Raw genomic sequence first — 25,159 nt, 5'->3', positions numbered from 1 at the left:
GGAGACTTCGATTTGAGTTCTCGTATCCAAAGCATTTCTTTGCAAATCTAAGGAAACCACATTGGCGCTGAACAAAAACCTACCCAGATCACTTCTGTTGACTCTCCTGGGCCCAAAAACAGGGGAACACTTGCTCTAGAGAGGCCACTTAGATAGCCTGCAGTGGGAAGAGCACAGAATTATGTAGCATTGCTCCACTTTGCCCTCTTGACTTTCTGCATAAAATAGTATGCGAAATACGTGAAATGCTTACTTTCTCATGAAGCAGCACCGCTAGTTTATCAAGTGGCTGCTTCACAGTATACACACATGTACTGGAATAACATGAGTAGATATAACCTGTTCTTTGTAGTTGGGTCTGCAACAGAAAGTACACATTTAACTATCTGTTCCTTCTGGTAAGTTCCAAGAGGCCAAGCCTTTTGCTCCTCCGTCAAGTAAGTTTGTGTAGTTGTATTCATTTCAGGACCAAAGTCTGATCAAGACTAAAGGAAAAAGAGGCACGGTGACTTAATGTTTTTGAAAAATGAAAAAAAAAAAAAACCATTCTATGATTCTATGATTACTTTCAAGGAAATCACTGCTTCTTGCCAGCTGAATCACCATCAAGTGTTGGCATATCTCATGGACTAATCAAGATGAATGAAACACATAATTTAACATCCTTCCAAAAAGATATTTTTAACAGGAAGCAAAACCTCCAACTATATTTTGTGAAAAAAAATCCAAGTGACAGTCAAGCAATGAATACATTCTACTGCTGACCAAAGAAAATGAAAGATAAATAAACAGAAGTTACAAACATTTTTTTCATATTCAGGTTTTCCTAAATTTCAACCAACTCCAACACAGAGATAATATAGCACAACCAGTATTAAGAGAATTAAAAGACAACAGACAAAGTATTACTAACAAATCGAGAGGTCCTGAACTGGTGTAAGGCAGAACACAGCAGTCCTTTGGGTGCACTACTGCTGTACTTTGGACTGTGGTGAAGACTGCAATGACTTGCAACAAATAGTTCTATATTTTCCTACAGGGCTTTGTGTTTGGACTTCATTATTAACTTCAGCAATACCATCAGAATGAATTCCCCACTGCAGTCTAAAAAACAAGTGCTATTAGCTGCAATCATAGAGCAGTAATTGGGTACTCTTCAGCTGTTAGCCCAGTGCTTCTTTCACTGCTTAGGAAAGTGGAAGTGACTTCAAGCATGCCGAGTAGGTAGGCTGATGCACCAGTCTTGCAAATGAAGTAAAGCTGGAGCTGATACCTACTGGCAAAAATCTGTTAGCTGCTTACTCTTTGCTCATACAACTTGGGGATTTCAGTACTGTATTTCGAATCAGAAGTAGCAAAGTAGCAATTGCACAGTTCTAGGAAACTCCCTAAATCAGTCTGAGCCAAGACCAGCACGTGGAACTTCACTCACCTCCTCCACAAAGCAGCAAAACCTCTCACCACTGTTGTGCTTCTGGAGAGGCGGATTTTCCGCACTTTTTCAGGTCAGGTCTATGTATACTACTGTAGGCATTCGCTATAAAAGTGGCAAAAGCAAGAATAGTGAGGCTCGAACTGAAACGTGGGACTGAAAAAACTGAAAACGGGAGGTTACGCTTCTCACCAGCTGCAAGAAACAGAGCCACGAGCTGCTGATGCTGACCTGTGCCCGAGCAGTAGGCATACAGAAAAGCACCATCAACTTGAAACATTAACTTAGAATCACTCGCCTGCATTACCACATAGGTAATGGAAACGTAGCAACTGCCATAGTACCGAGTCAGTAATTCCTCAGCGAGTCATCTTGCAGGGAACAAGCAGCCATGCGCTTCAAAAAATGACGTAAAATGTCTTCTCTAACCTGAGAAAACAGCACACGACCTGCTTTTCCGGGCTAATTAGAATTGATTAGCTCTTTCTAAACTAATACGTATACCGTAAGTACAGACACCTTGATGTCTCGGTCGCAGCACCTTATGGAATTACTACAAGATCTAAACCAGGGAACCTGTGATGCGTTTTGCAGAACAGCGTGGTTTGGTCAATTTTCAGATTTGTTCTATTGCTCTGACTGAATGTCCATTTTCACTATAAAGCCATAGAAAAAAGAAAGAACTGTCATTTACTAACAGAACAGCATTTATATCCTTATGCTGCCAGTCCAACTACACAGAAAGTAGAAGGATCCCCAAGACTTTGCAGTGACTTAAACTGCTCTTTACAAAACCCCATGCAGTTAACAAAAGCCACATTAACTAAAACTGGAAGCAGGGACAAATGTGTGAGAGAAACTGAATGCAAACATTAAAGACAAATCAGTGACAGCAGGAGATCTCTCATGAAATATAAAAGGCAATTTAAAAACCCTGTTCCTGGTCCTCCTGCCTCTCCCCTTTTTGTTGTTTACAAAATGTCTAAAATATATTATGCTAGTCTGTGTCTATTTTTTAAAGAAGGGGAGAATTATTTGACAACTTAAAATATTACTATCAAGAATTTTTTTCCAAATTAGCCCAATGTGTTTTTTCCTTAGTTAGATGCAAAAACTAACTAAAAAACCTCAATATGACTGTGTCTTTATGCAAACATTTCAATTTTCACTTCTAAAAAAAAATACTTCCCATATAAATAATTTTAGGGTGAACAGCATCAGTGCCAACGTGAATGGTGTCATTGGAACACCACTGATCCCTACCGTTCAGGGCTATTCCACACAGTAAGGCTCTGGAAGCAGAGAAGAGATGGTGAACAAAGCACAAATCTACAAAGTCTTAAATCTAAGAATTTACTTAATAAAGTAAAAAACTGAACCTAAGAATAGGGCACAAAAATTGCTTGCTAGGAAAAGAGTATGTGCTCTTTTGGAGCACAAATTGCTAATTTTTAGGATTACAGTCATCACTGCCTCCGAATTGTCTGTAAATGCAAAGATTAACTGCTAATCTACAATGAGAGAAAGGAAAAATAAATCTTCTATCTTGACAATTCATTTAATCAAATCCTATTTTGTGAATTGTCTGAGTCCTAAAACGTCCCAGCTTTATAAACTCTTTCATGTATTGGGGGGGGGGAAGAAAAAAACAAACAGTTTTGCGTATCATACCAAACCATGTTACTGCTGTGCACTCTGTAACTTCAGCGTATGTTTGACACAAAACCTTCCAAAAGCAACTGGCTGAAATCTGTGTTTCCAAGGGTAAACAAACGAAACCTGAAACTTCTAACAAGTGATGACTGGGAAAATACTGATGGATCACTTTATGTTTTGTGATGACAGAAACAATGAAGTTCTCACAGAAGGAAAATACAAAGTAGACTACTGTCAATTTCTGTTTAAGAAAAAGTGCTGTTACTTTGTCATTTTGTTTTTTGCTTAGATATATTTTTCCATTTACTGTGTGATGTTGAAATAATGGATAGTTTTACCAAGGGAGATATATATATTTGTATTGTGTGGACTGGCATTATTTGTGCCACAGTACTGTTTGCATGCCAGTATCAAGTGCTATGATTATGTTAGGCACTCTGCCTGAGAATTCACGATCATCTATTTTACATTTGTCTGACAAGTATCATCACAACTTCTATTCTACAACAGACTACAGGTCATTATCATATTGGCCCCTCCCTCCTTCATATTAAGTATCTTCAGACTAACAAGAGAACCAGAAACTCAGGATCTGTAGCTATTTTTAAAAGACTAAACATTCAAGACTGCACATTTCCTCATATTTATTTTGTAACTGTATTTTTCTAAAACATATTAAAATAGAAAAGATGTTCATCTGATCCATCATACAAAGAAAATACCAACATAGTAAAAAATACTGAAAATATATGAAAGCACCAAAACATTAAAATATTCATATTGGCAAAGACTCCGAGAATATATTTCTGGTAATTTTACAATAAAGTGCTATTCAACCCACTCAAATTAAGGAATTGGCATTTTAATAGCATGGGTATTATTATCTTAAGGTTACAAATTACTTCGTTACCTTTCTCAACAAGACAACAACCCATTTTTTTGGAAGCAAAGCGTCTGAGTTGCATGCACATGAAAACAACCTAAATAACAGCTCCATAGTACACAGTGAACAATATAAGTTGTCAACCTGTTAAGAAAACAAAATACTGAGAAGAAAACTGAACAGAAATGAGATTAATGAAAAATTAAAAAAATGTAGATGTGGTCAAAAATACTGTATAAATTAAGAAAGCACAGAAGACTGTGCACCAAACAGTTCTGTAGATTCACCTTTTACATGGTAATTTTAGCTAATCTGTTTATTAATGCATTTTTTTAAACTACCCTTCTCTATTTCCTAGAAGTGATCTACAACACACTGGAGAGATACTGTAAACAAAAAGACAGAAGCAGAGTATGACCTTTATCTTTCCTCAGTAATCTCTTCTCAACTATTGAAGTCAGCAGACAAAACTAAATGATCTCTTACAAAGCAAATTTGTAGCAAAAATTAATTCTAGTAAAGAAATTATTTTAAATTTTAAATGTATGAAAGATACCATCAATCTCATTTTAAGTATTTATCATTTTAATATACATATTTACAGCAATGAGTACAAAGAATCCTTGTTAGCATAAGTTCTCACTAGCTTCATACACCATTTCCACAACAGTTTCTGAGAAATGGCAGATATAACACTTCTATGTTGACTTCAACAATATTTAATCTTCCTGACTTGACTTGCTTTTTTCATAAATTTATCTTTAATTTAAGCATATTGCACATCTCACAATAAGTTCTTACACTGACTATTTATTAGCCTTTTTATGAACCAGATCATCAAAAATAACTCTCACACTCCTCTGAGTAACAATTTGAGTAAGAGTTGTTTTCAAAAAAAGAAAAACAAAAAAAACAATAGGAATAGTGTCTCATCATGACTATTTCGTTAATATCTTTGGAATCAAACAAGGGTTATATTCCTGGTCAATATGGCTGTGTGTATGCTATTCAGTAGGAAATACCTGCAATAACTTTGCATCCAGAAAAAGCACAAAAATAAGGAATTTAACCAACAAAAGCAATGAGCTTGAATTACCAAAGTAATTACTAACAACAAATACCTTCCTTTACGTGTGCATGTACATAGATTATATAAAAAATCTGCATGTACTACATAATTTCTGTAAATTTACCTGAATGGACAGGTTAAACTTTAGAATTCACTAAGCTGACTGCTTGCACCTTCTATGAGAGTAATTCAGAATGTAAGAATGAATATGATGAAAAGAAATGAAATATTGTATCTAAAGTAGTTGACTAGAGGGGAAAAAACCTAAACAGTTTTAAATTATATTGTATTTGGTTTCCTCCTTCCAGTTCACAGTAGTATTTATTGAGTTGTACAGTGAAAATAGGTCCTAGCTCTTAACATCTTCCTCATGCCCTGTTCTAAGTGTCAACTTTCAGTAATTTCCTTTGTTGGCCATTCATTTCTCCTTTTTTTTTTTCAGAAAATTGTATCATCGTTCATTGTTGTGGGCTCACAAACCTCATTTTGGCAGTTCCGGAACCCGAGCGCAGCACTGCAATCTCTTCCTCTCCAAACAACCATGATAGGCAGCATGTTCAATGCACAGCGATTCTTTTTAGCTTCTCTGGGTATACGCCAGGTAGAAGCAGAAGGCAACAACAGTAACTGATAATAATGACAAAACAACTGACAACTGCTGGAACCAGAGGCAGTGATCAATCTGCTCTTGAAGTCTTTTATTAATTTGCAATAAATGAGTTAGCTGAAAATAGAAATAGTTTCATTAAATTTGAATTACTGCACATGAAAGTTCTTATTAATTTAGAACTATTTAGCCAAATAATTAAATAATAAATAATTAAATCACTATCACTGATTTAGTTACTTTCAATTGCTCAGATTTTCAAATAGTATAATTTACAAAGTACCAAACAGGTTTAGTATAAATTCTTTTTATCTCTATCATTTTATTATATTGTTCAATATTAAGCACAAAGGAACACACTATTACCTGTATATGTAAATCTTCATTGGTTTTTGCTGGAATATTAAACGCATTCTCTTTTAACGTCAGAGAAGAAGGCTTACTACTTTCTATGACATGACACCTGAGCCTGTGAAACAGGAATAAAAATACACACCAAAAATCACAAATTTAATGTAACGATGTATAATTAATAGTAAACACTCCATGTAACGGTTACTATATGTGCTTTATCATCTGTTCTGGTGGATTAGTTTGCTAAATGACTATTGCAATGATAGTCTGAAAAGGTTTCCTCAGTCCACCAAATATGTTTTGACACCTTTTGATACAGAAAGCAAGATCACAATTATCTGCATGCTCAGTTAAAATGTATCTTCATCTTTTTAAATCCATAGCACAGGATGCAGTGGATTATTCAGTCAAATACTTAATAACAGAGATGAAACAATTTATTGAACAGCAAACAAAATCCAAAGGTTTTCTTTCCATTTTAAACCTTAGCAACAACATTTTTGACAGAGTCCACCTCTTCCATGGTTAAAAATGGAGGAACAGAATTTCAAGCCACAACTGAAGGTGGTGGAATCCTATGCAATATATGAAGTACAGCAGAAGCTCTTCTGATAACATGAAAGTCAATTAGTGTGGGAATGAATTTATTTGTGAAAGAAATGGTGAAACTGAGGCTGCAGCATTTTTCTATTTTAAGGAAAGAGAAATGCTAAAACTTCTCCGGCAAAACAAAGCAAAAAAAGGGACAAATATGTGTCATAAGGTCTAAGTAGATTCCTCAGACAAAGTACTTACACATACGATATTAAAGAGACAATAATTATATTCTCCACTGTTTTTAATCTAGGTTTAATAAAAAGTAAAGGTCAGGTTTGTATTCATCAGTAAATTTTATGTAATCACATAATCGCTCCCTATCGTTTCAAAGTCTGTCTTAAGAAAATTGCAATATTTATGCAAGTAAGCTTAAGGTCGCTCACATGATACTGACTTTGTTTAACAGAGAGGTAAGGGATAAGGCAGCTCAAAAAAAACCCAAAAAACATGCCAGGAACAAAGTAAAAAAGTTTTTTTTTTTTGTTTTAAAGATGAAACAGCATTTCACTGTACCATGGCCCTAAGACTTCCAGGTGAACGAGAGCTACAATGAACTTTTCGTAGAAATGTACAGTGATACAACTAGATGCAAACAGGTAAGAGAGAAAAGTAACAGGTATATTTAAAAGAGTGTACAGGGAAATGTATTTTCCTTGTAGTATTTTTTCACCATTAAATACAGAAAATGCACATATGAACATGTGATATGTTTTATAGAAGTCTTCTACAAGATTAGGATTTTCACTAGGAGAAATTGAATTATTTTTTAATACTGCCTAGAAAATAGCTTTGCATTTTATATGTCTTCTTTCCTTGCTTGTTTCTTTTTAGAAAACCTGTGGCACGTTCTTATTAAAAAAAAAAAAAAATCTACTGTCTACTTGTATTGTCACATCCATTCACATTTTTTCCACTTAACTCTTAACCAGCACAAGAACAACAACAATAAAAAGAGGAGCATGTGCAGAATACCATGACATTTTATGCATTAAAAACACCTCTAATCAGTTAGAGCAGAAGCCTCAGCAATATGCTTCAGTCAGTAAGCACACAACTGGGTATGGAGAATCCTTCACTGACTATGATATGCAAGTGCTATAAATCAGCTAAATGATAAAGGCTAAAAAAAACCCTGTCAACAGAAAACCATATGCTCACCTATGTTCCATCACTTTGGTCCTAGGGACTTCTTTCCAAAACTGAGTTAGTTCTGGTACACCTGCTCCAGAAGACTGGTCCATTTCTGCTGCCATTATAAGGAAACGATCTTGCAGAGAAGCTGCAAAACCTGCCCTCAAAGAAAAAAAAAGGGAAAAGTGTGCTCAGACAAAATGACAAAATTACAAAGTGTACAGAAGTATTTTTGAACAACAGTGCTTTAGAACGAGAGCTTCTTTATTGCAGGACACTGGACACTGACTGACTAGAAACAAAAATAATGAAATAATTTTCTTAAGCTCAACAATTTTGATTTACATTTTTCCCCAAATTCTACAGTTTTATTCCAACAGAACTAGTTCCATCTGAATGACTCAAGGACAACACCCAGAATTTTGTAAAGAATGCATTCTCCACCAAATTCACCTGTCCTTGTAACAATTTAGGAAACTGATTTACCGCAGATAAACTCCCACTGTAGCAGAGCACAACTGAGACAGTCGCTACTGCAACTTTTTTTTTTTTTTTTCTTTTTAAGTCAAGAAACAGAACAGGCTGCAGACAACAGCTGCTTATGCCTAAGTGGAGTAGTAAATCAGTGCAGGCAGTTACTCAAATGCTGTCTGACATCCGTATTTTTTTACAAACAGTAACGCTCTCATACAACAGTCAAGCAGACACGGGTGTCAGCCAGTCTTATATCCTAGCGAGCACTTAGAAAGGTTAGTATCTAGAGAATCAGCCTGTTAACAAAACCTGTCCAGATTTCTTAAAAATTCTATCATAAGATTTTACTTACCACCATGAAGAGAGACTATTATATCCAACGATGTGCCTGGTTCACAGCTGCTGTTACTGGGTTTAACTCTGTATTTTTCAGGAGCAGTTGTTCTCACCTATAAACAAGAAATACCAAGCAAGCATACAGTAAATGCATGCAGAAACTATGATTGTTTCATAACCTTCCTCATTTTGTAGTAACTAAAACCTCCAAAAGCTAGAATATTAAGACACAGTAATACACAGTCTTTAAAATACATTACTTTGTAGGAGTAATCAGACACTAGCATTTTATTTTTTCCTCTCTCAACCATTCTATCTGTTCTTTTCTGGCATATGCTATTTTTCTCTCATATACATATTTAAAAAAGAGGCAAGAATCTCAAATGGATTATCTGTTAAAATTTTTAATACTATAGCATGGAAACTTTAGTTATTTCTGTGTGCAGAGAACACAAAAGATGTGGCGGAAAACCAAGATGCAAGTCAACTCAGTGTTTCTGAAGCAAACATAACTCATTATTCACCTTTGACGGTGACATTTGGAGATGCAGCTGCATCATTCTGAAGCATTACCATCTTGTTCTCAGCCAAGACTTTAGAAAGAGAAAAATTCTAAAAAGATGACTTTTCAATGCTCAAGCCTTTATTTTTCAGGAAGTATTAGACTCTCACTAAAGAACTAACGATCGCCATAGCTCTTTGTCAGTCTGTGCTCCAAAGATTTGTATTAATGATTATCCCCTCTGGGGTGGTACATAATGGGCATACATTCAACCAGAAGATTTCTTTGATCTGCTTTAAACATGACAACAGAACAAAAGATTTAGACTTAAAAGTGGGTTTAGCAGCATTTCTTCCTCCTTACCCAAAACAAGTTGCACGTTTAATAAACCAGGCCACGTACAAAATAGTTACCTTAAAAGCCACGATGTTTTTAGTAACATTTGTGAGAACTATTAAACATTTTTTCTCTCCAGTTTCTTTGGATCCAAAATATAGTTCTTCTGCTGGGCTAATAAGAAATTTAAAATGAATTAGTGTCTTCATACTGTCTTTATTATGTACCATAGAAAAAGCCTGACCACACCTAAAGGAAAATAAAATACTTTCAACCCTACAGCTGCAGTCTCTATAAACAGTTTTGCATCAAAAAAGCTGAGAAAAGAAAATGCAGAAATTTTGTAGTGAAGCTCAGGGCTGACTCATGATCACAAGTGGACCTAGATGCCTCAACGGGTTACTGCCCTTGACTTCTTCCATCTCAAAGAGCGTGACCATCTGCAACAGCACAAAGAGCCAATGGACACAGTCACTTCCACCACCACATCTTGAGGTGGTATGTTAAGGTAAAGCATTATTCATTTTCATTTATACTAATATTAAAGAGTATAAGGTGTCACAGACAGGGAGTAATTTCCACCTCACACACCTATCATTGTAATGGGTGCAGTGCAGGCAGAAGAGGAGCAGCAGGTATCTGCGACTGGCAATCCTTTCAACCACTACAGCTATATTCACTTGTACTTATGAGTCAGTCTTCACATATTTCTGGTGACACATGCATAAATAAAGTTATTGCTTGTTTGTAATATTCTTGTGCCATTAGGAGAGTCATGCATGAAATCCTTTAAACCATATCAAATTAACACAACTAATTTAGGAATAAGCATAGCAAACACTACTAGGCAAAAAGTAGGGCATGCTCATATACTACAAGTTGAGAGGAAACTCAAGTAGTAAGTTGGAAAACTGCTTTCTTTCAATATGTCAGTTTAGGAGTATGCAAAGAACTGCTATACTATGCAGCACTACACAACTGCATAATCTTTTGACAGAAAGCTTTTTTCAAAAAATGTGTTACTTCTTTTTTTTTCCCTTTTCTCCCTTGTTTAGAACACCAATTGCATTAGTTTGACCTCTGCCTCGAAAGACCTCCTTTTACAGTACTAATCCTTCTTTCTCCTCTCACTTCAGCCAGTGCACTAGCCAAGAAGAAAAACCCTGGGTGCTGTAGGACAAGCCTGAACAACCATGCTAGAAGAGGAGCCCAACTGCAACTGCACTGGAGTGCCTGTGTTTTACAATGCATTAGACAGCTCACATGACAAGAATTGTTTATTTTTCTCTTTTTGGTGAAGAAGGAAATGTGCTGAGTGAGGCAGAAAGCAAGAAACTGAGGGGTTTAAAACAGGTTACTAGTGTAACTATATCCCCTTCTCCTTTCAGTTTTCTTTCCTGTTCCCATATTCTCAACTTAAGTAACCAACAACAATACGGGGAAGGAAGGAGTGTAGTTACAAAATATTTTGCTTATTTTAATACTGTATTATTGCAGCTGTGTATTACAACATCTGCAAGATGAACCATATATGGGACAGGAAAGCATTAACTAGCATCAAAACAAGCCACAAGAAGAGGTCAATGAAAGGAAATTTCTGCCAGAGCCAGAACTTTCTTGTGCCATTAGGACTGCGTGGCTATTGCCAAAAAAAAAAACAAAACCAAAAAACAAAAAAAAAAAAACAACCACCACCACAAAACCAAGAAGGAGATGGAGCTTGAGGGCCACTAGTGTATGCCTTTGTCTGTGACATGAACAAGTTCCATGGTGGTGGGTGGTGTGTAGTTGTTAGGGACATGAGGTGTTTTATATTAAATGAACACGCAAACTTTTTAATTTTTACAGAAACACTGCTTTACTCTGACATGTGTGAGGTAACCAATTCAGCTTGCACTAGAAATTCTTATCTCAAAATACACCACAACATGAGCTAGTCTTCTGCCAGACAATGTAAGTAAACTGCTGCTTTTTTCTTACCAAACGTATTCACTTACTGAGGAGGAAGGCCAACAAAAACCAGTCTCTCACAGCAAGCTATGCAAGGCAAATGCAACCACAGCCTAAACCAGGAAGAGACAGATGCCTACGGACTATGACTGTGAGAAACAGAAGAGCACAAGTACCCAGTTATGGTCACACACTAGAGCCAACAAGCAGCAAGCAGTGCTAGGAAAGGAATATTCCTGCATGGGGTCCAAGGAGGCCTCACTTGGTCTTCTGCAACAGCAGGTAGAGGGGCACAGATCAGCTGCTGCTTCTTAATGGTTTTGTGGTGCCTGAGCAGCTCAGCCTCAGCTGCCCAGCCAGGCTCCAGGCTGCTCCCTTCCCAGGGCAGCACTGGAGTCAGCAAGGATACAAATACTTATACTGGCAGAGCTTACAGTCTGTTAGCATAAATCACCCTATATATCACCAGCTCAATAAATTTCAGTCTACGGTCCTGAGAAAGATTCTAGGGAAATAAAACTAGTTCTAGCTTCTACAGATTTAGCCTATCAAAGACCAACAACTGTGCATACTCTCAAGAGTTTACTTAAAAATAAAAAAACAAGGACAATGGACACACCAGTACTTTATTTTCCACAACATCAAGACTACAAGTATTAGCACATCTGTATACTTGACTAAGTTTACTCTTTCCTGTAATTTAAATGAACTCAAACACTTCTATTCCAAGGGTAGATCTTGAAATATTTTAAGACAAAAAGGTACAGGTTGGTGTATTTTTTTTATTCAGTTGTTTTTTGTTAGTGTTTGTGAGTTTGTTGGTTGTTTTTTTTTTTTGAAAGTGGATGGAAGAACACAGCTTCTTTTGTCTTGCAGACAGAAAATTTTTCACATTCTTTTAAGATCACAGTCCCACAGTCTATGCTTTTGTCCTGCCATACAAGAAATTAAGTCTATACAGAGGAGGTTTTTGCACATAAAGGACAATAAAGATCGTTTTCATTTCAAACCCAGGAAAATGACACATACGAAGCATTTTTTGATGCTAATGAGCATGTCATTATTCAGATTCATTCCAAAACTAATTCAGTACAGCACTTCAAGTTAGCTAAAGAATTACCTATAAATTAGATATTTTCTTCATTTATCTAATAGCAAACTGGAAGTGAAAATAAAAGTTAACATCTAAATCACTTTCTAAACAAGCATCTTAACCTGAAAGGCAGTGAAAAGAAAAAATTAAATTGGCAAATTGATCTTTTTTCCTCCTAGTTTAATGATAAAAAGTAGCTTTACTGCAAGACGTGCATCTTGGATGACGGAATCTTCTGCATAGAGATGCCATTTATACACAGCACTTCGCACACAAAATAAAGTGGACCCATTCATTAAATTTAATTGGTACAAACTACTAGCATAGACATTTATACAGTCTGAAGTTAAAGAATTTATGCAAGATTTAACAGTGAAAGTTGTCTTAGTAAACACAATGGTTTTTAAGGCAGTGAAGTCATAAAACAATGTCAAACCATTGCTCTCATTACAGATGAGCACAGGTTTAACTAAAACCAATGACAGGTAGTTTCTCAATATCAATGAAACCATGAAATGCTTCTACAGTTCTATGAAATATATACCTATTACTTAGTACAAAAAGCATGCCAATAGCGGCAGAAGAATGTTCACTAAAAACATGTAAAACCAGAAAAATTCTTATCTTTGTAAAAATTATTCTTAGAAGGATGTTAATAACTATTGCATTCCTCTAGTAGTCTGAACTAGTTCAGTACTCAAGTGTCCAAGGCACATTGTGAAAAAAAATTAGAGAAAATTATTACCTGATATGTAATAAAGGTCCTTTAAAAGTGGTTAATGCTTTCTTTGCATTTTTTGGTTTGAACTCTGTTTTGTCAGTTTCCTCTGATTTGGAAATTTGTTCTATAGAATTCATCTGAGTAAAAATGATAGTTATAATGATTAACTAGAAACCTGGTTACACATTACAGAATCATGCAGGTATTTCAAAGAATGAAGAGGCTTATTTAAACAATTTACATGTTACAGATTAAGCTTAATATGTATTCATTCCCTGAAGCTGCTTGAAGTCTACTGAATAAAATGATTTCTTATAGAAGTTACAATATATTAAACATGTATGAAACAAAACTTCTGCTTGTTTTTTCCTGTGTATTTTCCCAATGCCCAAGGCAGTTGTTTTTGAAAACTTCAGACATGTTAAGTTATAGTACCTCAAATATTTAAGATTATAAAGCACTGATGTTGCTCTTCTACTGCAGAACTTTTCTGTTAGACACTCCAATACAATCACTGCAACACTGAACAGTAAACAATAACAATTCTGCACTTCATTGTATTGCAGAGTTTCTAAACATATCTTCAACGCTTTTAGATAGAACTCTGAAGTATTAGAGAACTTAAAAGAAATAGTGCCAATTGAAAAGTGCAGATACCTTAGGTTCTGAGGGTTTTCCTCCATTACATTAAAAAAATACATGTCAACAGGCCTGGACATCTTACTATAAAAAAAAAATGTAAGAACTCTGGAATTAAGTGCAAAACAGGGTGGGAGAGGATGCAGAAAACTGAAAGAATTAGCGACACCATAACTCAAGATCAGCTAGCTGAACAGTTTGCTTAGCCTGGTTTTATTCCACTTAAAATAGAGAGAAGACTTGAAGAGAATTCAGTTTATGCAAATCTCAAGTATGGGAATAAAAGGAATACAAAATGTTATAGAAAAAATGTTTTATAAAAAGCACAGCAATTTGATTTCATTTATTTATAATTACAGTTAAACATCAGTGTGTAAATACATTGCACTAGTTACGTGTTGGGCTTTATTCTACATAAATCTAATTAAAATTACCAGAAAAACTATTACTATAGTACACATTAAAGGTGCAGTCCTAGCCAAATGCAGGTATCTACAGGACAGGCACTTAATAATCAAGTTTATCACTTAAGGCTCCCTCTGCTCTGCAGAAAGAAATAGGCCCTTCTGTGGGACAAGAGGAGGTGTGTATATACACATAAAATAAGTCAGAGGAATTCTTAGTGATAACATGAGTCTGCATATAAAGACTGGGAGTGCAGTAAACAATGAAGACGATATCTCAAAGATCACTTGAAATCTGTTAGTTTGGAAGCTGGCCTTATTAAAAAATTATAATATCTACATTTAGATGCAGTCAAGTAAAAATCATTAACTTAAAAGAGTTGGCATTTCCTATTTCTGAGGCAATAAGGGAGTATTTCTGAAAAAACACATTTTGGAAAAAGACATAATATTGAAGTGACAAACCATGGTGTACCTGCTGTGGATCAAATAGTAAGTATTATTCTTAAATATATGAACAGCAGAACAGTGAGTTGAAGCAAAAGCATAATCTACTTTTTATGGAAACAATACCAACAATGAGATATGGTGTGAAATTCTGAAAGGATGTTAAACATAAGGCCTTAAACGTGCCTTAAGATTAATTGATAAGCATAAATGTCAATCTTGGTTTCACCTGAAAGACTGAGTATCAGCTTGATTATACTGTATAAAAGAAAATAACATAAACCAAATTAATACTTTTAGGAGTGGGAAAAAAGTAAAAAAATACCATAAGTAGAAAGCTGAAGTCAGCCATGGAAATTAAAAATAAATACACCCTGAGGCTATTAAGCATCAAAGCCAACTCATACACTGAGCAGGAATTCTCTACATTTCCATATCCGAGAATCAGAGCTTGGAAGATGTGCTACAACCAAAACAAGCTACTGAGTCTAATGGTCAGGAGGTCACCATGGTTATGTAATGCTTCCTTTCGACCTTAAAGTCAGTGAAATTATCTTTTTTTAATTGCTGGCCAAGTTGCATAAAACAGCTGAGCTGTGTGTTTCAAATTATTCTGACAAAAACTTCACCCAGTAAATGAAACTGATAGTGTAACATTAAAGTATGATCAGAGGGGTGGAACACCTCTCCTATGATGAAGGGCTGAGAGCTGGGGATGTTCAGTCTGGAGGAAACTCGACTCTGGGTAGACCTTACAGCAGCCTTCCAGTACCAGACGGGGCCTACAAGAAAGCTACAGAGGGACTTTTTACCAGGGCCTGTAGTGATAGGACAAGGGGTAATGGATTTAAGCCGAGAAGGGTGGGTTTAGATTAGATATAAGGAAAAAATTCTTTCCTATGAGGGCAGTGCGGCACTGGAACAGGTTGCCCGGAGAAGCTGTGGATGTCCCCTCCCTGGCAGTGTTCAAGGCCAGGTTGGATGGAGCTCTGAGCAACCTGGTCTAGTGGGAGGTGTCTCTGCCCATGGCAGGGGGGGTTGGAACTAGGTGATCTTTAAGGTCCCTTCCAACCCAGACCATTCTATGATTCTACTTCACTAAGCAGAATTTTTGCAATTCATATCCCAAAATTCATTATGGCACTGAAGTTGTGAATTTCAGATTTTTCCTATTTTCAAGAGCAATATCCCCACTGATTATTACTGCATATTCCTACATATTAGTTCATAGAGGAGGGAGGTTGTGGAGTCTCCTTCTCTGGAGATATTCAAGACCCGCCTGGACAAGGTCCTGTGCAGCCTGCTGTAGGTGACCCTGCTTCGGCAGGGGGGTTGGACTGGATGACCCACAGAGGTCCTTTCCTACCCCTGTGATTCTGTGATAAGGACTTCCGTAAAACAATGCCTTTATATTTCCGGATGAACACCACTGCAGGAAGATTATACTGTAAATCAGCATTGCTGAATTAGGGATGCAATTTCTCCTGAGACTAAATGAAAACTTTTATATGTTGAGATCACCAATAATTTAAGAAAACTAATTAACATGCAGTAAGTATAAATATTTAACTTTGTATTTTCTCATGTACATACTAACTTAAGGATCTGAGAGAACTAGATGTATTATAAGATATACAACACTAGATATCCTAAGATTAAAAATAAACCAAGTACATAAATATAACCTCTGAAAACAAAACAAACCTATTAAATTTCACAGTACAATCCACTATATTGCAGAGATAGACTAAATATTCAGTACACATTTACTCATTCAGAAGCATGAAAGTGGTCTTAACAGACCAAGAAGCAAGGTTGAAACTGCAATTATCATTTTCAGTTTTACTGGGTTCTTCTGTCAAACTGGAGGGTATAAAAAAAAAAAAAATCAACACACAAAGTAAAAGCCTGACAAGAAACAAAAATTAAATGGTTACAAAGTGGGACAGGAGGCATGTAACTAGGCTTGCCTCAACCTTCAGAGTTGGATACCTTTTTCTGATTAACATTTTGTTCTTCATTCAGCTCCCCAGTCTCCTTGGTGTCTGTGTCTATCTCTTCTTTACTTTCATGTTCATCTTCACTAGTAATGGGCCCATTTTCACATAAAGGAGTTTGAAAATCATCATCAACCAATGGAGGATAGCTGTATTTAAAAGAATCCTAAGACATAAGGAGATTTTAAAGCACCAGTTATTTAGGAGGATGAGAATTGTCTTCTCTAGTATTTTTTAAATGGTAACAATATCAATTAACTCGCTTTGTTTCACATGACTTGTATGTTTCATTTTTCCATTTTAAGTTGGCCTCTGTGCATAAAGCTGACACTACCGACAGTTTTTATTTTATCATTATTATAGACACATGCATACAGTCACTCAACGAAGCCACTAAAATGTAACTATTCTTGTTATTTATAGTCTTAGCAAAATTGCAGAATCTGGTCTACTGAGGATCAGCATTCAGAGTCTCAGTGCTGAAGTTCTGTTCCTAGTTCTAGAAAACGTGGTATAAAACCTACAACAGCTATTTCTAAAGAATGTTCCAAAAGTGTTAAAAACTTCAATTGTTCTTCGTATTTTAGTTTCATAATAGCCACAGTTAAACAAAACAAGAATCAAAACTACAAAACAACCCCAAATAATCCCTCAAGTTTAACCTAGTGCATGGACCTTTATCATATTCTGCAACTCAGACCTCAGTCTTTGCAATGCCAAATCAATTTAAAGACCATACTCAAGACACCCGAGTAATGCAGAAGCAGCATACTTAAATTCTCAGTGCTTCCACAACACAGTGGAAATTTCCTCTTCCTTCTATTGGAGGACCAGTAAAAAACAGTTTTTGCTAATTAGAAATTCTCTTAGCATTCGCAATAGTTTTATTACATCTAACGTTAGAAACAGTGTTTAAACAAGGCTCTATTCCCACTGCATTTTCAAACAGTTTTAAACATCAAGTAAACTGAATTAGTTTGTCAGCTTTTCCAGTGGAGGAGGAAAATAACATAGCTTTGACTCCTACGAGGCAGACTTGAGCCACGCCCACAGTTCCCACACTATGCTACCAGCAGCAAGTTCAGAAAAAAGTTCCAAGAAAGCTCTCCATAAGCAAGTATGTTTTCTCAAAACAAAGAATAATGGGATGTTAGAGAGAAAAAAAAAAAAAGGAAAAACCTTACATGGGGCTATTTGAAGAAGTGCCAAACAAAACAGCATACTTCCTGCTAATCTGTAATCCAGACCTAAATCTCTCCTTCAGGCTGAAGCAACAGTCACAGACCTTTAGGTGAATGAAACAGGTACCCCCTGGCTTAAGCGATATCATATCGGGGGCCAAAAGGACAAGCTTCAAGTATCAGGAACAGACTAATTCACTATTAGAAAAGACTACAGAGTGCTGGAAACCCTACAGTAGGCTTACAGAATATTGACAACCTCCATTTGCAAATACAAGGCAGAAAAAGCCATCTTACCCTTAGCCAAACTGATAAAAAGCCTTTTCACTCCCTTCCAGCATATGATGAAGGGCATACGACAAAGTGACCTTAACAAAGAGACACTAATTTTGCTGCACATTTCACTTGGCCACATCAATCCACAACGCTGGACAACTTCAGCAACTGAACAGAATCTCATCATTGGGACAACTCAACATATCACACTTCCCAATCACAGTCTGTAAGTTTCAGTGACATAGGCTTACATACCAACAGCATGAAAACCTCGGACAGGTAAACAAGACAGAATTATTCCACACTTGATATATAGCACTGCATAATTCTACAATCTATAGAACGCATATAATGCATTCTATAGACTAATGGCTTTCTGTTACAGCAGATGCAGAGACTTTACTATGTTTGCCAATTTTGGTAGAGATCTTTATCGTGGTAGTGATTTTTATAAGGTAACATGCACACAGTGGTCATGAAGTCACATACAGAATGCCTAGTGATGTCTTAACTTCAGACCAGTGACCTATAAAATGGTCTTCCAAGAAAACAAGCTATGGGCTATCAATTCAGATACCCAGGTGAAGAGCACAGCATTCTAGTTGCACACATTGTTCAAAACTGGCACCAGTGGAGAGAACCTCGGATTTAACAAGGATGAAAAGAAATCTCTGATAAAGGAAAACCGGGCAAATACACAAACTAAAACCCTACTGTACGTATCCCTCTTGGATCTACGTGTACACTGTATGTACACCAATCTTACACAAAATGTTATTGAAGAGGCAACAAATGTCCCTGGCTGGCCAGAAACATGCATACCTTCAGAATTGGCCTGTTCCACTACCAGTATCAACAGCTGGAACTGGCTGATATGGGGGAATAGGGGACACAACAGATTGGGAATCCAGGAAAACACTGCCTTGATATACATTTCTTATTAAACAAAAACAATTAGCAAGTGGCTTTTGAGCACCTAACCCTAATTTTCCAGACTGCTGATCACTAGCTTGCTCCTAAATCTGTTTTGGGCAATTCCAACAAGTTCTCCAAGATGAACCTGATATAAAGAGAGAGACATCTGTGCAGTGTGGACAAGAACCAAAGGCAGGTACATAGTACACAATTCCTCTTGATTAGCAGTATGGTAACAGCTACAGCCAACAGACACTGATGAGGATCTGAATGAAGCTTATGTTAAGTTTATATTCCAAAGTCCTGCAAAATTCAAGCTTCTGTTTAGCATAATTAGTTTCAACACTTTTGATATTCTGAAGACATCTTTGTCTGCTAGTTGCCTAAAACTAAGCAAGTTATTTTCCTCCTTTCACAGCTGGCTGACTGAAAATCCTTGATGAAAGTATTTTCATGCTAAGCAAAGCCTCAGATTCATCCTTTGAGTGACCTTGAGCCACAGTAAAAACGTAACATACTTAATGATAACCTGACTAAGGTACTGAAGCTTGAAGGCTTCTGATGGAGACACAGAACCGTTCCCTTGATTAAGCAAAGTAATCATTGACTCCAAGTTTAACATTATTATTTCCAAAATGGATTTTTTTTGTTAATTTCAAAAACTAGTCTCCAACACTCTTCTTGGACACCTATATTCCACTGCACTTATGTTCTCTGTATCTCCACAAAGTAATAGCCAAATGACCTGCTCCACTAGTTGTTTACATCTGGCACAACCTGGCTCCCAAGACAGATCATAATAGGAGACACAGCAGAAAGGATGAGAGTCTACTTATGGCTACTGTGTTGACTATGAAGGCTGAACTTCTGTGCTGTGCTCTTCACCTGCATTATGCTAGTTGCAAATATGCTGATTATTCCTAAACATGTGGAAATCAAAGATGACAAAAAGAACCGAAAGGAGGCAAAAAAACCCAAACAAAAAATCGAATGCTTGAGTGGAGAGTGGAGGCAATTACTCTGTGCAATCCAGATAGTGCCTTAAAGACACAGGCATGACAATGCTAATACTGGTGAATGTACTCTATCTTCAGAGACTCTAGTTGCCTCAAAAGGAGCCAAGGTTAACCACATCAAGAACAGTTAAATTCTGAGAAAAGGTCAGTAAGTTGTCTGTCTCCTGGTTGAAAAATCCCTTGTTGTCAGAGATGCAAAAATCCTGCTTTACCGTATGCACTGAAGAAATCTTTCCAAGGAAGACTCTGAAGTCCTGCTCTGGATCGAAGTATTTGCTAACAATGCTTCCAGATGATGATGGTTCTGAGGTTAAAAGTTCAAAACACCCATCAAGTGGCTAAATACCAAAGAGACTTAGACAAAAACATCTGCTGGTTTAAAATACAGGGCTTTTAGTACACAGATACAGCTGTTTTTCTGAAATTGTCAAACCCTTGGAGTCCTTGTCAAGCAAGTTTACTCCTATTCTACTAATTTATTTCTCTCACTGCAACTTACTACCACATAATTGTCTGGATAAACTGTCTCCATGATTCTGGAACTTGTTAATGCTGTTAAGAGATGGGCAACATGGAGCCAACTCGATCAACAATCACTAACTGGCAATAAGACCTTGCAGTACCAAGGCAGGATAAAGGGTAACTCTAAAGCTGTGTGCTCAGGTAGACACTTCAGGAGGATGTTTAGCAAAGCCACAAGCTTCCTTCCTTAAAAACGTAATTAGCTATCAGTTAAGATGGTCTAAAAAGGAGACAGGAGGTACACACCTCTAAGGAGGAAAAGAACCTTCCCCTCTATTGCAACAACCTGACAACACTATAAGAGCTAGGCCCAGAACCACTGCTACACCCCATTCCAATCCTTACTGAAGCTGCTTCAGACATCATCAACCCCCCTCCTCAATGCCCACTCCCAAAGTTCAACAATTTCAGCTGTCTCTAATATGAGAAAGTTCTTATGTGAGACTGGAAAGTTCGGGCAGCAACTTTCCATGGAGAAAGAGGATATCATCTTCTCTTTGTAAGTCTCATGCAAAAGCACTTTTTAAAGGCTGCTATTTTCAGCCAAATAAAAACCAAGATAACTTAAGTCTTTATGTTCCCAAAACAAGTTTTATATGTCCTGGCTACCGGAGCTTTACCTTGAGTTTATATACAAAGGAACATGGCCTCTCCTACTATTACTGAAGCAGAGTCTTCCTTTTCTGCATATTGTTACTGCCATACTCCAAAAATGTTCAGAAAAAAAACTGAAAAGAATAAGCACCACTAACTCCTCTGCCGTGGGCTTATTTCCATTACCATAAGCGGTTTACAAAAATTTTAAGTGAAAACCATCTTCTTTCTGGAAATTCTATTATAAAGATTATGCAAACTGATTTACTAACTTTGTGAAAAGTGAAACCTGTTGTACAAAGATGCTTGTGCTGTTTTGCTCTTATGGTTGCACTAGAATAGGATCCAGGTTCCATCAAATTGATACTGGATTTTAGCATACTATTTGGGGCTCTAACATACTCTAAAAAAAGAACCTTCTACAGCCACATATTAAAATGCAGCCCTAGAGACAAAGGAAAAATAATTGCAGTATGATTGTCTTTACTGAATCGTAGCTTTGGAGCAAGATGACAAATCTCAGAGGGACACGAAACCTATTTTCTGTTCACAGAACTTGTGTCATAAACCAACACATAATCTCTAATTCATGAGGTGGGGAAAAAAGAGTAGAAGGAGGAATGATACTTAAAATAGATTTTTTTTTTTTAAAGGTCTGAAAAAACTAAGCGGTTCCCAGTGACTTGAAAGTGGACGAATGATTCAGAAAATTTCTGTACTTAAGACTGCCAGATGTCAAATTCTCATGAAGTTAACCCATTTTATATTAATGGGATTCATAAATTAACATTGGCAGAACAATTTCAAGAAATTTCACAACTCTCAACCCCACGTATGTAATTTATATAGGCATGTGTCAATCCATCACAAAAGGACCATGAAGTGTCGATATACTTACAGTTCCACCCATGTGAGGTGGCAGATACTCTCCACTGATGTATTCCTGTACATCACTCTTGTTCGTGAACTTTAACATGCTTATTGCATCTGGGCCAAGCCAACCCTTCACAATTTTAAATGCAGCTTTAAAAAAAACCAAAAGGTATACATAAATTGCCAGGGAGGGGTTTTTTTTGCAGCATATTTGTAGACCTTATGGAACACAATTGAGCTACATACCATACAATATGGCAGGACATGAAAGTATCTATTATAATGGGGATAAAACAGTGCAAGGAAAAGAGTATTATTTACAGAAAAAGTATTTTATGGACATACACTTTCTATAGATAAATGCAGACAGACCACAGACTTTCATGGAAAAATCATTGATTTAAATTATAATTTTGTTGTCTTGGAATTCAGTCTAGGAAGTACTGAGGGGGTAAAAGCAATTTTATTTCCAGATATGAGGGATGTTGTACACTCTTCCTAGCTGAAATGTTTTGCTGCTTTAAAGGACAGTTTAGATCTGCAGAGTATTTTCAAACACCACAGTTATTTCAGTGAAAAAACATGAACATACAGGAAAATTTAAAACCACCATAAAAATATGTATTCATATGGTAAAAATACAGGAATTGCATGTTTATATTGTTCATTATAATTAAAGATAATTATTGAAGTACACACATCAAAATATACATAACTATTAGTGTCCAGTATCAGGCATATACCTTAAATTGTGTATTCTAATTTTTGGTTGTTATAAAGTGTCCATCATTAATTGATGGACAGTATTCCTAAATCATGAGCAAATCTAGCTTTGAAAGGACTACAGTCGGAAACACTCAAGGAAAAGACTATTTAACTATAGGGTCTCCCAAGCTTTAAAGATAACAGGATGAATATGGACTCCATTTACCATTTAAAGTATGATCCAAACCACAATACTAGAAAGACAAACAAAAAGTATGCAACCAACAAATTGACAGATTTAAAGATGCACGTTTAACAATTCCACCATTCGGTTGTATCTGCACAGAGCAGAAAAACGCTTCCTATTTATGCTGCTAATTTTAAGAAGTTATCACGAGCTAAAAAACCAGAACCAAAACAACTCACCATTCATTATCCATGGCATTTCAAAGATCACTATCTTTGCTGAAGAGACAAAAAGAAAAGGAAATAATCTGAATACCAAGCATTATGTATTTCTGTTTAAGAGGAAGCACAGCAATAATGGTCACGTAAAAAGTGAATACTTATTTTTAGAAACTTCCACGTTCACTTCCTTGTAGAAGCAATTTTGTATACTTGTTTTTAACACACATAAGCCTATTTCTATCACTATATAAAGGCATTATCTGTTTGCTGGGGAAACAGCTAATAAAATCCTAAGTTATACACTGTTTCTATGGTTCTATTGGATACTAGTTTTCTGACACATTATTACTAATAAGTAATCACCTCACATAAGACAGAAAAAGGTAAGATCTCAACCTGACTTAGAAAAGCAACTACTGAACAGAAAAGAAAGTTTAACAGGTATATTCAGCACCTCTTCTTCCCAAAGAAGCAAACAGCAAGAGACTTCGTAAATCTAAATCTCCATGTGTTCCATATAGGCACCACACAAAGCATATGCAAAAAGACTTAAAGTCTCCCCCACCATCTACAACATCATGAAATGCTCTTCTTACACAAGTCTACAGTGCTTAAGATGAAATTGACAATACTTACTAAGGAAGTTTGGGTAATAATCTGTAAAACAGTTGACAATAAATCGAACAAAATCCAAGTCCTAAAATCAAAGCACAAAGTAAATGCAATGTAAATAAAAACATTTAAAATACAGGCTTAGTTAAGCTAAGATATTTATTGAATAGCATAAGATACTTGTATTGCAGTCATCTATATTCAAATTTTACACATACTACAAACATCATCCAAACTTAATGCAATGCTTTTCATTATTAAATTGCTGCAGGATTGTGGTTGTACTTAGCTGTATGATATAACAAAGCAGTCAAACCTACCATCAATGCAGTAAACTAGGTACCTAAACTACTGCAGAGTATCAACAGGATTTAGTCTGTAATGGAAAGATACAGGGAAAATAACCTTTAACCCTAGGGAAGCTTGACAGATTACCTTAAAAGAGTTACAAGGCAGAGCACTAAACATACCGAAATCTCCCTTCAACAAATTATCTTGCATATTGTTCAATGTACTACTGCACTCAGAATCTTCCAGAGGAAAAAAAATACGTTTTCCTTTTAAGTGAATTTTTGGTTTTAGTATTAGTTTGTAGTATGCAGAGAAATTGTGGGCAGAGGCAGCACTCAAAAGAGCTGCTATGTGCACCACCCATTTTCAGGTGTGTGCTTCCATCCAATGAATAGCCACACAGAAATAGTACAGCCAAGTCTCCATTGTGAAATCCACGTATAATAGAACTGACTACATAGTAAAGGGCAAAAAAAGACATTTTATGAAACACGTATAAAGAGATACCTTACCACAATAAAGTATTTTGGTCAGGTGGTCAGCCTGCCATGAGTACTCATACTTCCCTCACTCCTCCTAACATGGGTAACCACTACTACAAAGGAGACTTTCAGAAACAGTACAAGCTATACTGCTGATGGAGGATCCAAAGCCTGCCGTAACAGTAAAAATGCTATAGGGAATGGGCTCTTAAATTGATGTAAACACACTATTCTAACATTTGTAGAAAGAGAAGAAAACAATACTCTGTATAAGAGGATTACCCACAACCTGAAAGCTTTATTAATAGCTTGAATAACTAGAAACTAACTGAAAGCTTGATATCTTTAGAAGCAGAAGACAGCCTTTAATAGAAGCATTTATCTCGATTGGCTGTTGCTTGTACCAAATGCAGTAACTTTCATTTAATTGCATAAATACAGTGTTGGACTTCCAAGCAATGACTAGAATCTCCTGTGTTTTAATTAACAAGGATGCTGCTCTTTATTCCATTGCCTATCCAAAAGCAGCACTATCAGATATGATGAGGATGGATCCATTATTTTGATCGAAGTCTGGAATTAGAAGTACAGATTTCAGCAGACCATTCAATAAACTGCATCTATTCTACTTACCTGAACTGGTGCAACAAGGCACG

At 36.3% G+C, this 25,159-nt stretch overlaps 1 protein-coding gene across 2 annotated transcripts in view; it reads right to left on the bottom strand.

Moving 5' to 3' along the window:
• Positions 1-3,707: 3,707 nt before the first annotated feature.
• MOSPD2 (motile sperm domain containing 2) overlaps positions 3,708-25,159 on the bottom strand; it is a 35,229-nt gene continuing 13,777 nt past the window's right edge. For both annotated transcript variants that reach the window (XM_075428797.1, XM_075428804.1), the window contains exons 6-15: positions 23,755-23,815; positions 23,137-23,175; positions 22,031-22,155; positions 16,624-16,794; positions 13,166-13,278; positions 9,455-9,551; positions 8,556-8,652; positions 7,757-7,886; positions 6,014-6,116; positions 3,708-5,764 (exon numbers count right to left, since the gene is read on the bottom strand). In XM_075428797.1, coding sequence (XP_075284912.1) covers positions 5,618-5,764; positions 6,014-6,116; positions 7,757-7,886; positions 8,556-8,652; positions 9,455-9,551; positions 13,166-13,278; positions 16,624-16,794; positions 22,031-22,155; positions 23,137-23,175; positions 23,755-23,815 — 1,083 coding nt within the window. In that variant the 3' untranslated portion in view covers positions 3,708-5,617. The remainder of the gene's footprint in view (positions 5,765-6,013; positions 6,117-7,756; positions 7,887-8,555; positions 8,653-9,454; positions 9,552-13,165; positions 13,279-16,623; positions 16,795-22,030; positions 22,156-23,136; positions 23,176-23,754; positions 23,816-25,159) is intronic.

The sequence above is a fragment of the Opisthocomus hoazin genome, chromosome 1 (genome assembly GCF_030867145.1).
Source record: "Opisthocomus hoazin isolate bOpiHoa1 chromosome 1, bOpiHoa1.hap1, whole genome shotgun sequence".
NCBI lineage: Eukaryota > Metazoa > Chordata > Aves > Opisthocomiformes > Opisthocomidae > Opisthocomus > Opisthocomus hoazin.
The sequence above is the reverse complement of the archived record's forward strand: the minus strand, read 5'-3'. Positions and strand labels throughout refer to the sequence as shown.